General features: G+C 38.5%; 3 protein-coding genes across 5 annotated transcripts; 1 reads left to right on the top strand and 2 right to left on the bottom strand.

Moving 5' to 3' along the window:
• Positions 1 to 343: 343 nt before the first annotated feature.
• On the top strand, positions 344 to 3,060 carry LOC147862292 (putative pectinesterase 53). Its single transcript, XM_087322585.1, has 5 exons — positions 344 to 853; positions 1,644 to 1,809; positions 1,911 to 2,117; positions 2,344 to 2,579; positions 2,680 to 3,060. Exons 1-5 carry the CDS (start codon positions 435 to 437, stop codon positions 2,828 to 2,830), a joined length of 1,179 nt encoding a protein of 392 aa, XP_087178711.1. The 5' UTR covers positions 344 to 434; the 3' UTR covers positions 2,831 to 3,060.
• Positions 3,061 to 7,079: 4,019 nt separating this feature from the next.
• LOC147862291 (pentatricopeptide repeat-containing protein At5g39350-like) lies at positions 7,080 to 10,171 on the bottom strand. 2 transcript variants are annotated; one of them, XM_087323005.1, is made up of 3 exons: positions 9,875 to 10,171; positions 7,912 to 9,599; positions 7,080 to 7,797 (listed from the first exon to the last, which is right to left on the bottom strand). In XM_087323005.1, the coding sequence occupies exons 1-3, from the start codon at positions 9,892 to 9,894 to the stop codon at positions 7,367 to 7,369; spliced, it is 2,139 nt and encodes a 712-aa protein (XP_087179131.1). In that variant the 5' UTR covers positions 9,895 to 10,171; the 3' UTR covers positions 7,080 to 7,366. The 2 variants fall into 2 exon arrangements, with proteins under 2 accessions (XP_087179131.1, XP_087179130.1); XM_087323004.1 differs by having other exon boundaries at positions 7,080 to 9,599.
• Positions 10,172 to 11,531: 1,360 nt separating this feature from the next.
• On the bottom strand, positions 11,532 to 14,812 carry LOC147862290 (chromatin remodeling protein EBS-like). Of its 2 annotated transcripts, none has more exons than XM_087322947.1 (5): positions 14,677 to 14,812; positions 14,035 to 14,377; positions 12,694 to 12,762; positions 11,985 to 12,225; positions 11,532 to 11,742 (listed from the first exon to the last, which is right to left on the bottom strand). In XM_087322947.1, the coding sequence occupies exons 1-5, from the start codon at positions 14,759 to 14,761 to the stop codon at positions 11,716 to 11,718; spliced, it is 765 nt and encodes a 254-aa protein (XP_087179073.1). In that variant the 5' UTR covers positions 14,762 to 14,812; the 3' UTR covers positions 11,532 to 11,715. The 2 variants fall into 2 exon arrangements, with proteins under 2 accessions (XP_087179073.1, XP_087179074.1); XM_087322948.1 differs by having other exon boundaries at positions 14,666 to 14,808.
• Positions 14,813 to 15,172: the final 360 nt, after the last annotated feature.

Here is a 15,172-nt window from a genome sequence, read left to right as displayed (position 1 = left end):
GTGTTACGTACATAACACATCAACTCCATAATTATAATGTAAAAGGATTCCTACATGTGAGGTGACTCCATCCATACTACTCCCAAAAGTATCCAAAAAAAACCAAAATTGAGCATGAGGGCTAGATGCATAGATACTTACAAAATATAAAATACATCACAAGAATAAACTAAGAACATAATAGAATATAAATTAAATACCTATATATATGTGAATAAGTCAATGTATTCTAGCGTACTCTATGCAAATGCTTTTCCAAAGGATTTCTACTATTCTTTTTACACAAGTGGCAATACTCTCGACGTATATAAATATGCACCAAACTTACTCTTAAGGTCTCACTAACTTATTTAACCAACTACAAACCAACCCTTGTAGTCACCCTACTTGCCCCTATAGTAAAGAGCCCCAAGTGTCTCCCCTATTTGCCCACCATGCTAGCTACATCCAACCTTGTTGTCTACCAAGTCATCCACTTCCATTTCATGTTGATCACTTTAGCTCTCGTCCTTGGGTCTGTCTCACATCCCTTTGTTGTTGGTGCTCACTTCGGCACTGATCTTACTTCCATGTATGCATGGCTCGAACGTGTGGCCAAGACCTCGAGCCCTCTTGGTTACCAACCACGTGCGTATAACACGCTCCAATTGGATTCGATTGAGCTTGGGCTTCGGACAAGTTCCAACAATGAAGTTGATGCGGCCACAATGAGTAGCATTCCAAGTACGGCCAAAACCATTGTGGTGGCCAAAGATGGGTCTGGACGTTTCCGCACTGTCCAGGCTGCAGTTAATAGCATCCCTTCATCGAATTCTAAACGTGTCTACATCTACATTAAGGCTGGTGTCTATAAGTAAGTTTGAACACAAAATGGTTATTCTAGACATTTCACATTAAATACATTATGGTTCCACCAACATTGACCATCACTACCCAACTTTACGATCATGACTTGTTTATGTAGGCAAAGAGGATATATCATATGCGTAATTTGTCACACATGATCAATTAGCATCAATTTCTAGCTTAATGGCGAGATTTGGACTGAAACTTTATCAGTTTACCACATATATAAAAGCTAGTTAGGGGTGGACACTTGCGGTTAATTCTAACTTAATGTATACATATGTGTTAGACATGGGTTGACTAAATACTATATGAAACTTTGCATGGACTTTTGTTGGCCTTATGGTGGTAGGGATCCAAATAACATGGCACATTTGTAGACCTTATGCTAGTAGGGATCCAAATAACAAGGCAGACACCGAAGTACCAAGTAGGGGGTTTGTTGGCATAACTTGTAAGCAAGGATTTGCATGAGACCTATTGATTAGGTGTGGTAATGGCCATTAATAATTGGATTTTGGTCTAGACTCCACATTCTCAAGTGGGGCCATCAACCTTATATTGATTACATGATATTGACTAGACTAGGTATTGTCATTAAGATCCGTCGACCAAACTTCTAGGACAACATTCTTTTTTCATGTGTTCAAAACAAATACTAGGAACTTACACGAGACAACATGAAAAGCATTTTGTGGTAATGAACTTGAGACGTTGTAAACATTGTTGTTACTCATCACTGGGACATTGGCACAAACTTGTACTCATCATTTGGGACATTGGTACAAACTGTGTAGAGAGAAGGTGGTGGTGAACACAAACTGGATTACATTTCTAGGCGATGGCCCCCGATTGACAGAGATACAATGGGGTGACACCGCGACCAAAGCCGGAAGCACATTTGAGTCCGCATCCGTTGCGGTCAATTCCGACCACTTCACGGCGAGGGACATCTCTTTCCGGGTAACGTAGCAAGCTACTTGGCATCATCCATATTCAAAATGATTTAGCCTACATATACACATTTTGATCATCCCCCAATCCATTGTGCTGATCGTCCACAGAACACGGCCCCTTCTCCACCCGGTGGTGCCATGGGCCGACAAGCTGTGGCATTGCGCATTAGTGGTGACTTTGCCGCATTCATTAACGTAAACTTCTACGGTGCACAAGACACGTTGTACGACCACAAGGGTCGGCATTACTTCTATCGATGCTACATTGAAGGCTCCATCGATTTCATATTTGGCGACGGACGTTCTTTCTACTTAGTGAGTCTTTATCATTAAAGACAAGGAAGTTTTTGAGATTGCCCCAGGCATGTTTTTTGCTTGGAACACCATTATGAGCTCTAGGTCACGAGCACGTGGGAACTTGTAGTTATAAACATGGATTGCCTTCTAATGATCTAATGTGATAAGAGGAGTGTGGGGTACAAAGGAATTCCCCACCACATTTGAAACTTTACATTCTAACATGAGATTGATACATGTGCAGGAGAGCCATTTGCATTCCATAGCCAACCCTACCGGCTCGTTGACGGCACAAAAGCGGATGAATACATCGGAGGCGACGGGGTTCTCATTTATGATGTGCGCGGTGACAGGGTCGGGATCCATTTACTTGGGGCGGGCGTGGGGCCCGGCATCACGAGTGGTCTTCGCATACACCTTCTTGGACGATGTTATCATGCCCAAGGGTTGGTTCGATTGGGCTGATCCCGCGCGCCACAAGTACTCTTCCTATATTTCTTGTGATCTAATGCATCAATTTCACTTTTGTTGGTCGGTAGGTAATAGGAAGGTAATGTTTGTATGTAATTTGAATGTGTAGGACCGTGTTTTATGGCGAATACCAATGCATTGGACGTGGTTCGGATCGTGGAGGGCGTGTACCTTGGTCGCTTGCATTAACTCCCCAACAAGTCAAGCCCTTCCTCACCACTAGCTTCATCAATGGGGAACTTTGGCTCTCGAAGATTTAGAAGAAATCCATAAAATGCACTTTCTTGTTACGTTAACCCATGTCTCCCACACTTGATTGTTTGTTAAATTTCTTTGAAAGTGTTAACTCGGTCATTAACCCCTCGCATCCATTTCATTAATCTTTTTGTCTCTCCCAAATCCTAGTTTTCTGTGCATGGACTCCCATTTGAAATTGTTTTCTGATATACCCAATATCACTAACATAAATACAAGATTTGTTTTGTGTTTTTGGAAATGTGTCAAAGGAACTTGATAACTTGACAAAAAAGCAGGGCTAATGTGTGAGTATCCTGTATATGTGTGTATGTGTCCGTATGCGCAAGTGTTGCAACATATATATGCATATGTGTAAGACATTGCACATACATTCACCATTGATCATACAAACCAAAGAATCAATAGGTTGGCATATGCACACACTAGGATTAAGGTTCTACATTGAAGTATTTTGTGCAAGGTCATGTTCTCTCGGCACCAAAGATCGAAACATTTTACCCAGATTCATCAGCACTAAAGCTACACATTTGTTAAATATTCATTCAGATCCATCGACACTATTGTTACACATTTATATGATGTAAAAATGTGTGAGGTCATGATCTCTTGGCTTCTCGAATTTCACAATAAGTTAGCACGATCCTAGCACGATCCATTGTTAGGGGCTGGTCTGGTATTTCCTTTAAATCTTTTGAATGCAGACATTGGGGAGATTCAAATGCCATGTCTTTCCCTCTCTTACTGCAATTACATGCAATATCCCCTATGGTTCAATAATGGGGACAATATTTTTGTCACAATCCATTCGCGCTGAGAAATCACGTACAACAATCACTGGCTAGATCATTTCTTATGATCGCACCTTCCTACCGTGCGGAGCCATTGTTCAATAACGAATAACAAAAGCGCAAAGGTCCACACCAATGTAATCGTCGCAAAATCACACCCTAGATTATTTGTGTTATGGCTTTGTTGTTGTCGTTGCGGCTTGATGGTACTCCAAATGGGTTCAATTTGTGTACCTCCTCACGAAACTATGCCCAAGAGGATGATACCTATGATGAGTTTTGTAGGGGTATGTGGGAAACCGTGGAGCATATTTCTTCATTAGTGTAGGACATCCAAATCTTAATATCTTACATCACAATAGATTTGATTGCCCCTTCAAGTCACCATCTTCCTAGGTTTAAGACGAAATTCGGAACATCGATTCTCGCTCAACATCTTAGGCCACCGACATTTAATGGGGAAGAGAAGGAAAATAAATGTAACATCCATATATGTTCCTCCCTTTGCATCAATTAGGGGGGTGCAATTGAGTCATGACCTATGAGCTTTAAAGGTTAGTTTATTGTTAGACATGAAGAGTGTAAAAGTAGTAGAATTGGAGTGAGTCGGAACACACATTTCTCAAGGACTTTCATCTTGGAAATGAGGAAGCAAGAACCAACTAGACAGCCTGGATCGATTGGCTGTCATATGCAAGACTCTATTAGAGAATGTGTTTCCTATCACTCGGACATTATTGTCGGTGTCCATATGATGTGTTAGTCACATGGATGCAAGGTTCCGATGGTAGTTTCACGAAGCAAGGTTCGAAACTCACGACTCACGACTGTCTAGTTACCAGACATACATCTTTATGGAGAGTCATTTTTTACATTATTTTCATGGTGTAGTTTTTGGATGATTTCGAAAAACATTCAAGAACCTATCCTACACGTGTGGCATGATCTTGACCATTGGACTAAAAGTGAAGCCTTTTGCTGATTTTTTTAGCATTTTCAATGATTTTCCCTTATTTTCGTAGGTTCACAAAAATGATGTCAAAGTTTGAAGGAATAATTTGTGAGGATTTGTTTGTTTTCTTGGTGCATTAGTTTGACTTGTTGAAATCAACATGATCAAGAACTCCAAGGCTTTATTGAGTTGCCAGAAAACTTTGATAAAGACTCCAATAAAGTCCTCTGAAATCTTGGATAAAAGTCTTTTAGAGTGTGATAAAATATGCTCAAGGATTTCGTTAAAAAAGAGGAAGAGCTCTAGATGGTTAAGACACATTATTTTGAGTTTCAGAGACTTGCATAGGTTAACTCGAGCAAAGCTTCTTTTGTTATTCTCCACACTTAGGCCACTTCAAGGCAAAATGTTTTAAAGATCCAGAAAAAGGTGAGTGCGATAAAATATGCCCAAGGATTTCGTTAAAAAAGAGGAAGAGCTCTAGATGGTTAAGACACATTATTTTGAGTTTCAAAGACTTGCATAGGTTAGCTCGAGCAAAGTTTCTTTTGTTATTCTCAAGAATTAGGCCACTTCAAGGCAAAATGTTTAAAGATTCAGGAAAAGGCATGTGATAAACAAACTCGAATGAAAATGGAAAGGATAATCCTACCGAAGTAGACCATTTTGATAATCTAACTAGAGATTTTAAGTTACTTGCGCTTGATAATCTAGCTAGAGGTAGTCTAAATGTTCATTCGTTCATGGTTATCTATTTAAGATATACAATCACTCGACGCCTAAGTGCATATCTTGAAAGGGTCCATGCCATTTTGGAATGGTTGGTTCCCAAAATCCACAAAGTTCTTGGTTTCTTTGGGTTCTATCACAATTATTTGTTTGTGATCGATGTGGAGATTGGTGTCCCCAATGTTTCATTCTATCATATTGTATGAGTTAACTTTGATGTTTTACATTTTTGAATTCCTTGGTATGAGTACTCTTCTCAATTAGATTTGCATAAAACATCCTAATGAGTCAACGACAAGATACTAATAGCTTAAATTCTCAAAAAGAATGGTTGAGGTCAATCTAATGTGGAACGAAATGAAACGAACCCCTTGGAGAGCAACACTCTGATCATAAGTTGAAAATATATGAAATTACATCAGATCCATTGCTATCATGTGACATAAATTAAAACCCACCAAAGCATTTGATCTTACACTAGATTTTTTGAAATACAACTTTATTTTAGCATTGAATGTTGGCATTAAATAGCAAATGGCATTTTCTCTCAATATTTTTACACGCATAGAACATGGGCTTTAGATAGTAGAGTGCAGCTTTTTACATATTCGACCTTGAAAGTAAAACTCAGTCCATCAAGTATTAATTTCCATGAGCAGAGTACAGAAACATATTCACCACGAGCTTCATAGAATTGATAAGGTGAGAAATGTTGATGTAAAACAATGTGTGTTTTTTTTAACGTTATATCCGATCTAGACATTCAAACTTCAAGAGATTCAATGAAAGTGATTATGGAATGGTCTACTTTACAGACTCCTCATCAATGAGTAAAAACGAGAGGATCTGCATCTTTCTGAGAAAGAAAAGTTATTGAGGACTAAGCTCCAATTCCGAGTTGCTTGAATATTTATTGAATGGAATCAAAAGCAAAGGCAAAAGTATTTTGTTGGGACTTCAATGTAGTCATGAACCAACGACCTTGAGCGCAGCCTTAAGAAGCGCACACATCTTTCTTTCACTGCCGCACTCAACTCCATGTTACAGATTGTGGATCTGAATAAAACCTTTGGAAATGGATTGATCATCAAGTGAAAAAAAATCACGGCACAAGATTGTGCACACCCAGTGATGATCTCTATCTTGCTGTATATAGATAGCTAGATCCAAGGTTAATGTATTAAGCTGGCATCCGTCTAGCCAAGGATCCCAAACCTGTATTGAAAGAGGTGTAACAAAACGTTGATTTAATCAATTTTGAAACCAAATTAACAAAATAGGTGGACATTCAAAATTCATGAGATAAAACATTCAACAATGAAGTGTTTCTTTATGAGATCAGATCGGTACGAAATGTGACGGAGGTGATGAATGAAATGCAATATCCATGCACAATTCCTAAAACCCCATAGAGTCAGTGATTATGATCTGACTGCTTGAGAAAATAAGAATGAAAAAAATGAGGCTTGATTCTGACTTTTAACCCAAGAAATACCCAGCTCCCCTCTGAATATGGCCTACAACTTCCATTGTACCATGCTCTCTGAGGGACATCCAAGCGCCTTGTGAAATTAATCCAAGTCACTTGGATGAAGAAGATGACAAGATAAATGTCTCATCAATCCACCTTGATTGAGGCAGTCGCTTTTGATATCGAGTCTGAAGATGGATGGCATGATGCACATAATGTGTAGGATTTTTGGGGAGCACCCCAAAACTAGCTGATTGCAGGGCACAACATTTAGAGTTTAGACTTGAAATCAATGACCTCAGTCGGATGAAATGAATGTTTCACTGGATCCATCTTCAGGTTGCTTTCAATATTGACCCGAAGATGAATGGCATGATACACATGATTGACAAGACTGGAACCTGAAACAACTGATTTCACAGCATCACATTTAGGGTTTAGAGTCATAGATTGATTCCTCTCAAATTTTGTGGCCATGATTTGGCTATAGGGAGCAGCAGGTTATCTGGATGTACACATAAATAAGAATCTCTTTTGAGGATATGTGGCAAGCCCAGCCTTTTTAGCATTGAGGTATTCATTAATTACCGACATATAGCTATATGGTATGCTTCGTCTCAAGAAGATGTAAGGGTTCAACATATTGTTGACCTAGAATCTCATTTCCATGCACCTTGCAATGATTTAGTAGAGTTCTTATACCCACAACACTCACACCAGAAAAAGGAATTGTCAGGAGAACATCTTCGGCTTCTGCTAACCTCCCAAGTTGCCCGAGTATATTAACCAGGCAGAAATAGTGATCCAAAGTTGGTGTCAGATCATGTATTTCCATCATTGACCGAAAATGAAGGCATCCTTCATTCAACAACCCTGATCTTCCACATGCATTCAACAAACAAACATACGTTATCTCCACTGGCTTGTGCCCTTCACTTAACATTCTCTTGAGCGTTTCATGAACCAAATTATAATCTCCATGGTGCCCGTATCCACCAATCATCATTGTCCACGTCACAACATCCCGATCTGGCATCATTTCAAATACATTACATGCATCGTCAAGATTCCCACAGTTGATGTACATGTCAATAAGTGTATTATTAATAGATATGCCTAATTCAGGAGAAGATTCAATGATACATGAATGAAAGAGCCGACCAGCATCCAAAGCTACTACATTAGAGCATGTCTTAAGAATGTTTGTCAAAGCGTCATCTTGCATTAGCTTTGGCAAGTTCTCATCATGCCCGCCATGAAATGCACTATTCCCGAGCATTGGATTCCTCTCCCATATGTTCTTCTCTGGTAATCGGTCAAAAACATTATGAGCATCTTCAACACTACCACATCTAGTATACAAATCAATCAAGCTGTTATTTATATACACATTTGATTCTGCCCCACTTGATATGATGCAAAAATGTATCAATTGGCCATGGTTTATTAATGCCAAGAAAGTGGCAGCTTCTAAGAGGCTAACAAACGTAATGAGATCAGGCTCCATGTCACAACCTAGCATTTGTCGAAAGATTGCAAATGCCTCCTTGTATTGTTGGTGGTCAATATGGCCAATAATAAGGGTATTCCAGCTTATCACATCTCCCTCTGGAATGCATTTGAATACATCGTATGCGTCTCTGAGGCTTCCACACTTTAGATACATATCTATAAGGGAGTTTCCAACAAATCTTAATGAATCTAAGCCAGAGTCAATGATATAGGCATGCACGAGATTCCCTTGTTCAAAGGATAGCATGGTGGAACATGCTTTGAGGATACTTATAAAGGTCACATCATCTGGTTTCACACCCTTTGTCTGCATATGGTGGAACATGAGAAGAGCATCATGACCATGACCTTGTTGTGCATAACCTCCAATCAATGAGTTCCAGGCCACAATGTCTCGATTCGTCAATCGGCTGAATACTCTATGTGCTTCTCGTAGCCTTTTGCATCTAGCGTACATGTAGATCAGAGTATTACCAAGAGTGAGATCTGCCTCAAGGGCCTTTTCACACATACATGAATGAAGAAATATGCCATGATCTAGTATAGGTATATCTGAGCAAGCTTTGAAGATACTAACATATGTTACGTTGTTCAGCGAGATACCTTCATACTGCATTTGACGGAAACTTTGAATAGCTTCGGACCTGTACTCATGTTCGGTGTATCCAATAATTAAGGTTGTATAAGTAATTGTATCTCGAGTTGAGACATTTTCAAACACACATTGAGCATCCTCAACATTATGAAACTTCATGTACATATCGACCAAAATGTTTGATACATGAGAATTCGGTTCAAATATGCTGGACACTATGTCAGTGTGAACCAGCATTCCGTCCAAAAGGGCCTCAGCCTTTACACATGCTTTGAGTGCAGCCACGAAAACATGTTCATCAGGACAGACACTAGAGCATCTCATTTCAGCGTATAGTCTTATAGCTTCAGTAGCTTCTCCATGCATAGTGTGAGCTGAAATAAGAGCATTCCATGTAAATACTGATGGATTCCTGATTCCATCAAATACTTGAATTGATTCCCATAAACTCCCACATTGATTGAACATCCTAATTAGATGTGTCCCCAGAAATGCATCCCTAATGGAATCTCCGGTTATGATAAGTTGATGCAGCCTTCTTCCCAAGTGAATATCTTTCGTTTTTATGCACTCTTGTACAAGGAAATATAAACTTTCAATGGATATAGTCAATTTGGAATTGTGCATATCAGTGGCTGTTCGGATAGCTCTCTCAAGCTGGCCATCTTGGCATAGTTTTTTAACCATGCGGGAAATGCTGATAGTACTGTTACCGGGTCCATGTCTGAAGATAGCATGTATTAGTAGTACATAGAGAAATGGTGGTGTGAAGGTACAAAATCGTCACAATTTGTGGGATTTTTCTGTTAACCCAATATCACAATATATGTGATCTCTCTCCTATACATATACATACAAGCTAGGGTTTTTTTGGATCATGTCTTCCACTTTCAGTCAACATCACATATGGAGACATGCATAACCATATATAAATTCTCTGCAAATAATAAATGAAAAAAAAGGAAATATTACGAAACCTGAAATGAGAAGAAGCGTTACCTTTTTGGGGGGTTCTTCATGCGACTAATGGAGCAGATTCTTCAGCCAAATCATCTAGATTCTTCAAGATGCTTCGAGAGTCTTGGTCCGCATCCCTCTTCCAGATTTCTTGTTCTTGATTCTTAAACTATATTCTTGCACCATCCAAATCCAAATGGCATTGCCGAGCTCAGAAGAAGAATCCATGGAAAGCAAGCTCTGTTCTCCTCTGTTCTTATTACAATTTACAGGGGTAAAATAGTAATGAAAACTCAAGGGCATTGAGGAAATAAAGAAAAACAATGCCCCCCCACTCAATGACTCATCGATTTATTCTCCCTTTTACACTTTGTTATGTCATCATCTATGCCTAGACAAACGAATCAAAGCAAGACATTATGCGCACAAAAACAGTGTCAAAGCATTGACTCTATGTATCAAAGTTTGCTGAATTGAAATTCCAAAATTCAAATGCAATGAAGCTTGTGCTCTAATGTTGATAACAAAGGGTTTGATGTTGCATACATTATAAACCCTAAATTCGCCATAGGTACCTTATAAAAAGAACAAAGATTTTCTCCTCGAGATGCCTTGTGTGAATGGATGCATTCTAATGCAAGACTTTCTAATCTAACCAAAGCGGGTTTCTATCCTCCACACGATAGCGTAAGATTTGTCAAAAGTAGACAAAGGAATTTAGAAAACTTTGGTAGGCATTGAATGGGGCTTGTGGTTTCTCGTGACATATTTATAGTGCATCTTGGTTATCTAATAAGCGTGTACATGTTTCTAATCCTCAATCCATTATAATGGATTAGAATTTTGGGGTCATATTTTTGGATAAACTACACATAACATAAATCACAAAGTTGAGCATTTCTTGATGAGTGACTCAAAGCTTCACAATCGGTTAGGATCCCAATTATTGTATTTTGTTTTGTTACTAGTACCATGTATTGAATTTTGTGGCAATAAAAATATCTGCGTAAGAGGGATGTATCACATGATATGACTTGGAAGAGGAGATTAGGAGTCAATTCTGGACTCCTAAAAGGATTGATAGCATTGCACCAGGAGCAAATGATGAGTGGGTGTTTTTCTATATCATGCAAGATAATTCGCAAAGGTGCAGAACTTCAAAAATCTATGATAATGCGTTTTACTGATTGTGACAAGATCTCTCACAAGAAAAACAACCATTCACTTCTTGCTAGCACTTTGACATCACTAAACAAGTTAGATTCATTTGTCCAGATAAGAAGACATGGATACATAAAGCCTATACAAATGTTGGCTTTGTCATAACCGCATGCATGGTAACATGAGAGATGTCTATGAAGAATGGAATAACCTGGAGGGGTCTGAAGCAATGTTTGAAAGATGTTACCCTGTCCAGGTACCATATGATGTTTATGTGTTTAGGTGGAAAACTTATGTGTTGTAAGTTGTTTTCCAATGGCCATTGCTTTACCTTAGGAGACATGATTCAATTAGCATGTAACATTGTGATGCCATCTTTGATGTCTAGTAGCTTGTTGTGTGATGGAAGACATAATTTCTGTATCACAAAAATACACTGTACTGTTTGGATTCAATTCAATCAAAGACACTATAACAGAGATAACAGAAGACACTGACTTTTGCTGAATCGAGCAAAATGAGCAAGAAACAATGGCAATACTTGCAAAAAGAAGTTGGATCTAAAAAATCTTTTATACCGATTACAATACAAGTGAACCATTACATGGCACCCACCTATGGTTGATACTCTCTTTCATCCTATGTATCATTTCTTTTCTTTGCTTATTTTCGTTCATTCTGACTGGTCTAATGAAATTCTGAATAGGTAAACTTGCATTAGATTACTGTTTTCGCCGCTTCGGTTCAGGCTGCAACAACCCGATATACCATTAGAAAAAAAACAATCAAAGGGTAGTTGTTTGTAGCATACATAAAGTTCTCACATGACAAAGAAGATGCATATAAAATTATATATAACAAAGAAAATGCATATAAAATTATACATAACAAAGAAAATGCATGTAAAGCTTTTATATAACAAAGATGTTTTACATCACTAATTGACATAAGACTGCTTCAATCGTATATGAATGCAAAAGAAAATGATTACCTTGGCCTTAGGTGAAGAACTACTGTTCTCCTTTTTGTGTGTTCTTCGGGTGAACTTCTTGCCGATGACCTTTTTGTCGGTCTCCTTTTCGCTTGCAACCTTTTTGTCCGTGGCCTTCTTACCGACTATTTTTTTTTCCACGACTTTTTTGTGCACATCCTTTTGTTTGCACTCGGGACAGTGAAAATGCTCCAGCTTTTTAATCTGGTCTGTGCTCATGTCCATACAAGTTGGATGGAACCTGTAACATACATATTATGAAATCATACTTGCTTCTTGTTTTGGATGAGAGACCCAAGTACATGCTCTCATCTTCCTGAAGAGTTCAAAAAGCAATACATCGATCCATTGTTGGAATATATTCTAGCATTTAATCTAATTCCCATGCCCAGATAGATCCCAAAATATTAGAAAATACTCAGTTCTCTCTGATTTTTATTGACACAATGCCATTAAATACAATCAAGAAGTGTCATGTATCTGTACATACGTGGCAACAAACCACCAAGGTTGGCTAAAACACCAGTGAATAATTTCTCTCGTTAACTTACAAACAAAATGTGATTTGAATCTTTTTCATGTCCAATTAACCAATAATGCAATAAATTTCAACAAGGCTACATACATGGATGGCAAGTCATATGAATGTTGTTCTAAAAACTCGTGAAAACATTTGGCAAAATCAGAAAGTGTGTCGATGGCACATTACCAGTCCTTACATCCTTCACATTGTACCATCAAGTCGTCAGGATTGTATGGCATCTCACATATACAATATCTGTGGATGCAAGGAGAGCAATTTGTGAGAAATCAGATGATCATTTTCTGTAACAAGACTCGGTCCTAATAAATTGATGCACATTTACATATATCCACTTGTTAATTGTGCCTATCTCTAGCCTTAATTTGATCCCCAATGCATAAGCAATGCACGCTCGCGGACAACTACTTGTTAATATCTTCTCCCAATGCATAATCAATGCATTACTTATGGACGCCTATTTGCTAATATTGCCTATCTTCAGCCTTGATTCTGACTCCTAGTGCAGAAGTAATGCACACTTATAGACATCCACTTGCTTATTCTAGCCCATAATTGATGCATACTTAACAATTCCCATACTCATATCCTAATCAGGGCCTATAAATAGGCTAATGCACATTTATACATGATTTAAACAGATCATTAATGCAAAACCAGTTATGCACAATTAAATCTATTTCATTTCTTAATGCACGCCTTTAGTACATATTTGCAGAACTAATGCACACTTATGGCCATCCACTCGCTTATCCTACTTATTTCTAGGCTTAATTTGATTCCTAGTCCATAATTGATGCATACATGACGACACCCATACTCATATCCTAATCAGGGCCTATGTTTCGCGTAATGCGCATTTATACAAGATTTAAACACATCATTAATGCAAAACCAGTTATGCACAATTAAATCTATTTCATCTCTTAATGCACGCCTTTAGTACATATTTGCAGAACTAATGCACACTTATGGCCATCCACTCGCTTATCCTACTTATTTCTAGGCTTAATTTGATTCCTAGCCCATAATTGATGCATACATGACGACACCCATACTCATATCCTAATCAGGGTCTATGTTTCGCGTAATGCGCATTTATACAAGATTTAAACACATCATTAATGCAAAACCAGTTATGCACAATTAAATCTATTTCATCTCTTAATGCACGCCTTTAGTACATATTTGCAGAACTAATGCACACTTATGGCCATCCACTCGCTTATCCTACTTATTTCTAGGCTTAATTTGATTCCTAGCCCATAATTGATGCATACATGACGACACCCATACTCATATCCTAATCAGGGTCTATGTTTCGCGTAATGCGCATTTATACATGATTTAAACACATCATTAATGCAAAACCAGTTATGCACAATTAAATCTATTTCATCTCTTAATGCAGGCTTTAACACATAATTAACTAAAAAAGTGCAAATATGATTGTAGTGATAAAATCATCATTGAACAGGGGGGGGGGGGGGAGGAGGGGGATTAACCTACACTGCAACTCTATCAGGGGTGAAACCACCCGTGGAGGCTTTATACTCGAATCGACAAAAGTAGTCATCATTCCCGACGCTCTCGAGCTTAGTGTAGTTCCGGAACGTGTGAACAGTGCATTTGGCCTCGATGGTATCAGCACTCTGATTGTCGACATGATCAGACAGAAACAATTCCTTGGTACCATGGAATTGACGCCGCCCTCCGATCGAGTCTTCAGGCCTGTAATACCACCTTACCGTAACCCTAACATTTTTCCTACTATCCTCCTCTATCTTCTCTAATCTCGCTACATATGGTGGCCTGTCTGCCTCCTGAGCACGCATTAATATGCAATCTCCCGCTATAGAAGAAACACAATAGATGGTTTAAGAACACATACACATACAGATTAAGTAATAGAAGACTGTAATTGCTATAGTACTTCAAAACATGCATTCTTTTGGCATATTGAAGAGAAATGCAAAAAGAGAGAGAGAGAACGAAACAGAGACCCTGTTTTTGTGTGGTTATGAGTTTCTAAAGACAAAAAGATATGATTTTGGCACTACATATGTATTTTTTTAAAACTAAAAATTAAAAACTAAAAAACAGAAAGAAGATGAAACCCTAAAAAATGGCGGTGGTTAACCTGTTTCTTACGTTTGACAGTTTTGTGGGTGCCACTGATGGTGTAAGAGTCGAGCACCTTCTTCTTCTTCTTGAGCAAAGCCTTGGTTTTGGCCATGGCAAAAAAGGAAGGGAGGAAAGGCGAGGGGATATGGTGGAATTCTGTGTGATGATGATGATGATGATGATGATGATGATACTGCTGCTTGCTGAATTAGAGGTCCCTAGAAAAACATAGGAGAATTTGGACAGAATTGTGGGAAACAGAGGAGGAGAGTTATAGATGGGGAACAGGGTTTCGGAAATATGTGGGAAAAATAGAGAGATTGAATGGTAAAAGTAACAGAAACAGAAACAGAAAAAGGGGAAGGGGAAGGAGAAAACAGAGAAAGAATGAAGAAAACAGAGAAAAAGGAGTGATGAAAACAGAGGAGGAGGATTGAAAGAGAAACAAGAGGAAGAAGAAGAAGAAAGAGAGGAAATTAGTGAAGAATTAATGTAGCTGCAGATCTTTTTACTTCCTTCCCCC

Source organism: Azolla caroliniana, unplaced genomic scaffold (assembly GCF_043228905.1).
Source record: "Azolla caroliniana isolate FFs.n. ecotype wild unplaced genomic scaffold, voAzoCaro1.0.p SCAF_7, whole genome shotgun sequence".
Lineage (NCBI taxonomy): Eukaryota > Viridiplantae > Streptophyta > Polypodiopsida > Salviniales > Salviniaceae > Azolla > Azolla caroliniana.
Note: the sequence above shows the minus strand (reverse complement) of the source record. Positions and strands in the feature narration are given on the sequence as shown.

Coding starts and splice junctions, on each gene's coding strand:
- LOC147862292 (XM_087322585.1), top strand. CDS start 435: ATGCTAGCTACATCCAACCTTGTTGTCTACCAAGTCATCCACTTCCAT. Junction 1,810..1,910: donor CGAGGGACATCTCTTTCCGG/GTAACGTAGCAA, acceptor GATCGTCCACAG/AACACGGCCCCTTCTCCACC. Junction 2,118..2,343: donor ACGGACGTTCTTTCTACTTA/GTGAGTCTTTAT, acceptor ATACATGTGCAG/GAGAGCCATTTGCATTCCAT.
- LOC147862291 (XM_087323004.1), bottom strand. CDS start 9,894: ATGAAGAACCCCCCAAAAAG. Junction 9,600..9,874: donor ATGAAGAACCCCCCAAAAAG/GTAACGCTTCTT, acceptor TGCTATCTTCAG/ACATGGACCCGGTAACAGTA.
- LOC147862290 (XM_087322947.1), bottom strand. CDS start 14,761: ATGGCCAAAACCAAGGCTTTGCTCAAGAAGAAGAAGAAGGTGCTCGAC. Junction 12,226..12,693: donor TGTGAAGGATGTAAGGACTG/GTAATGTGCCAT, acceptor TGTATGTTACAG/GTTCCATCCAACTTGTATGG. Junction 11,743..11,984: donor GTTCTTCACCTAAGGCCAAG/GTAATCATTTTC, acceptor GGGTTGTTGCAG/CCTGAACCGAAGCGGCGAAA.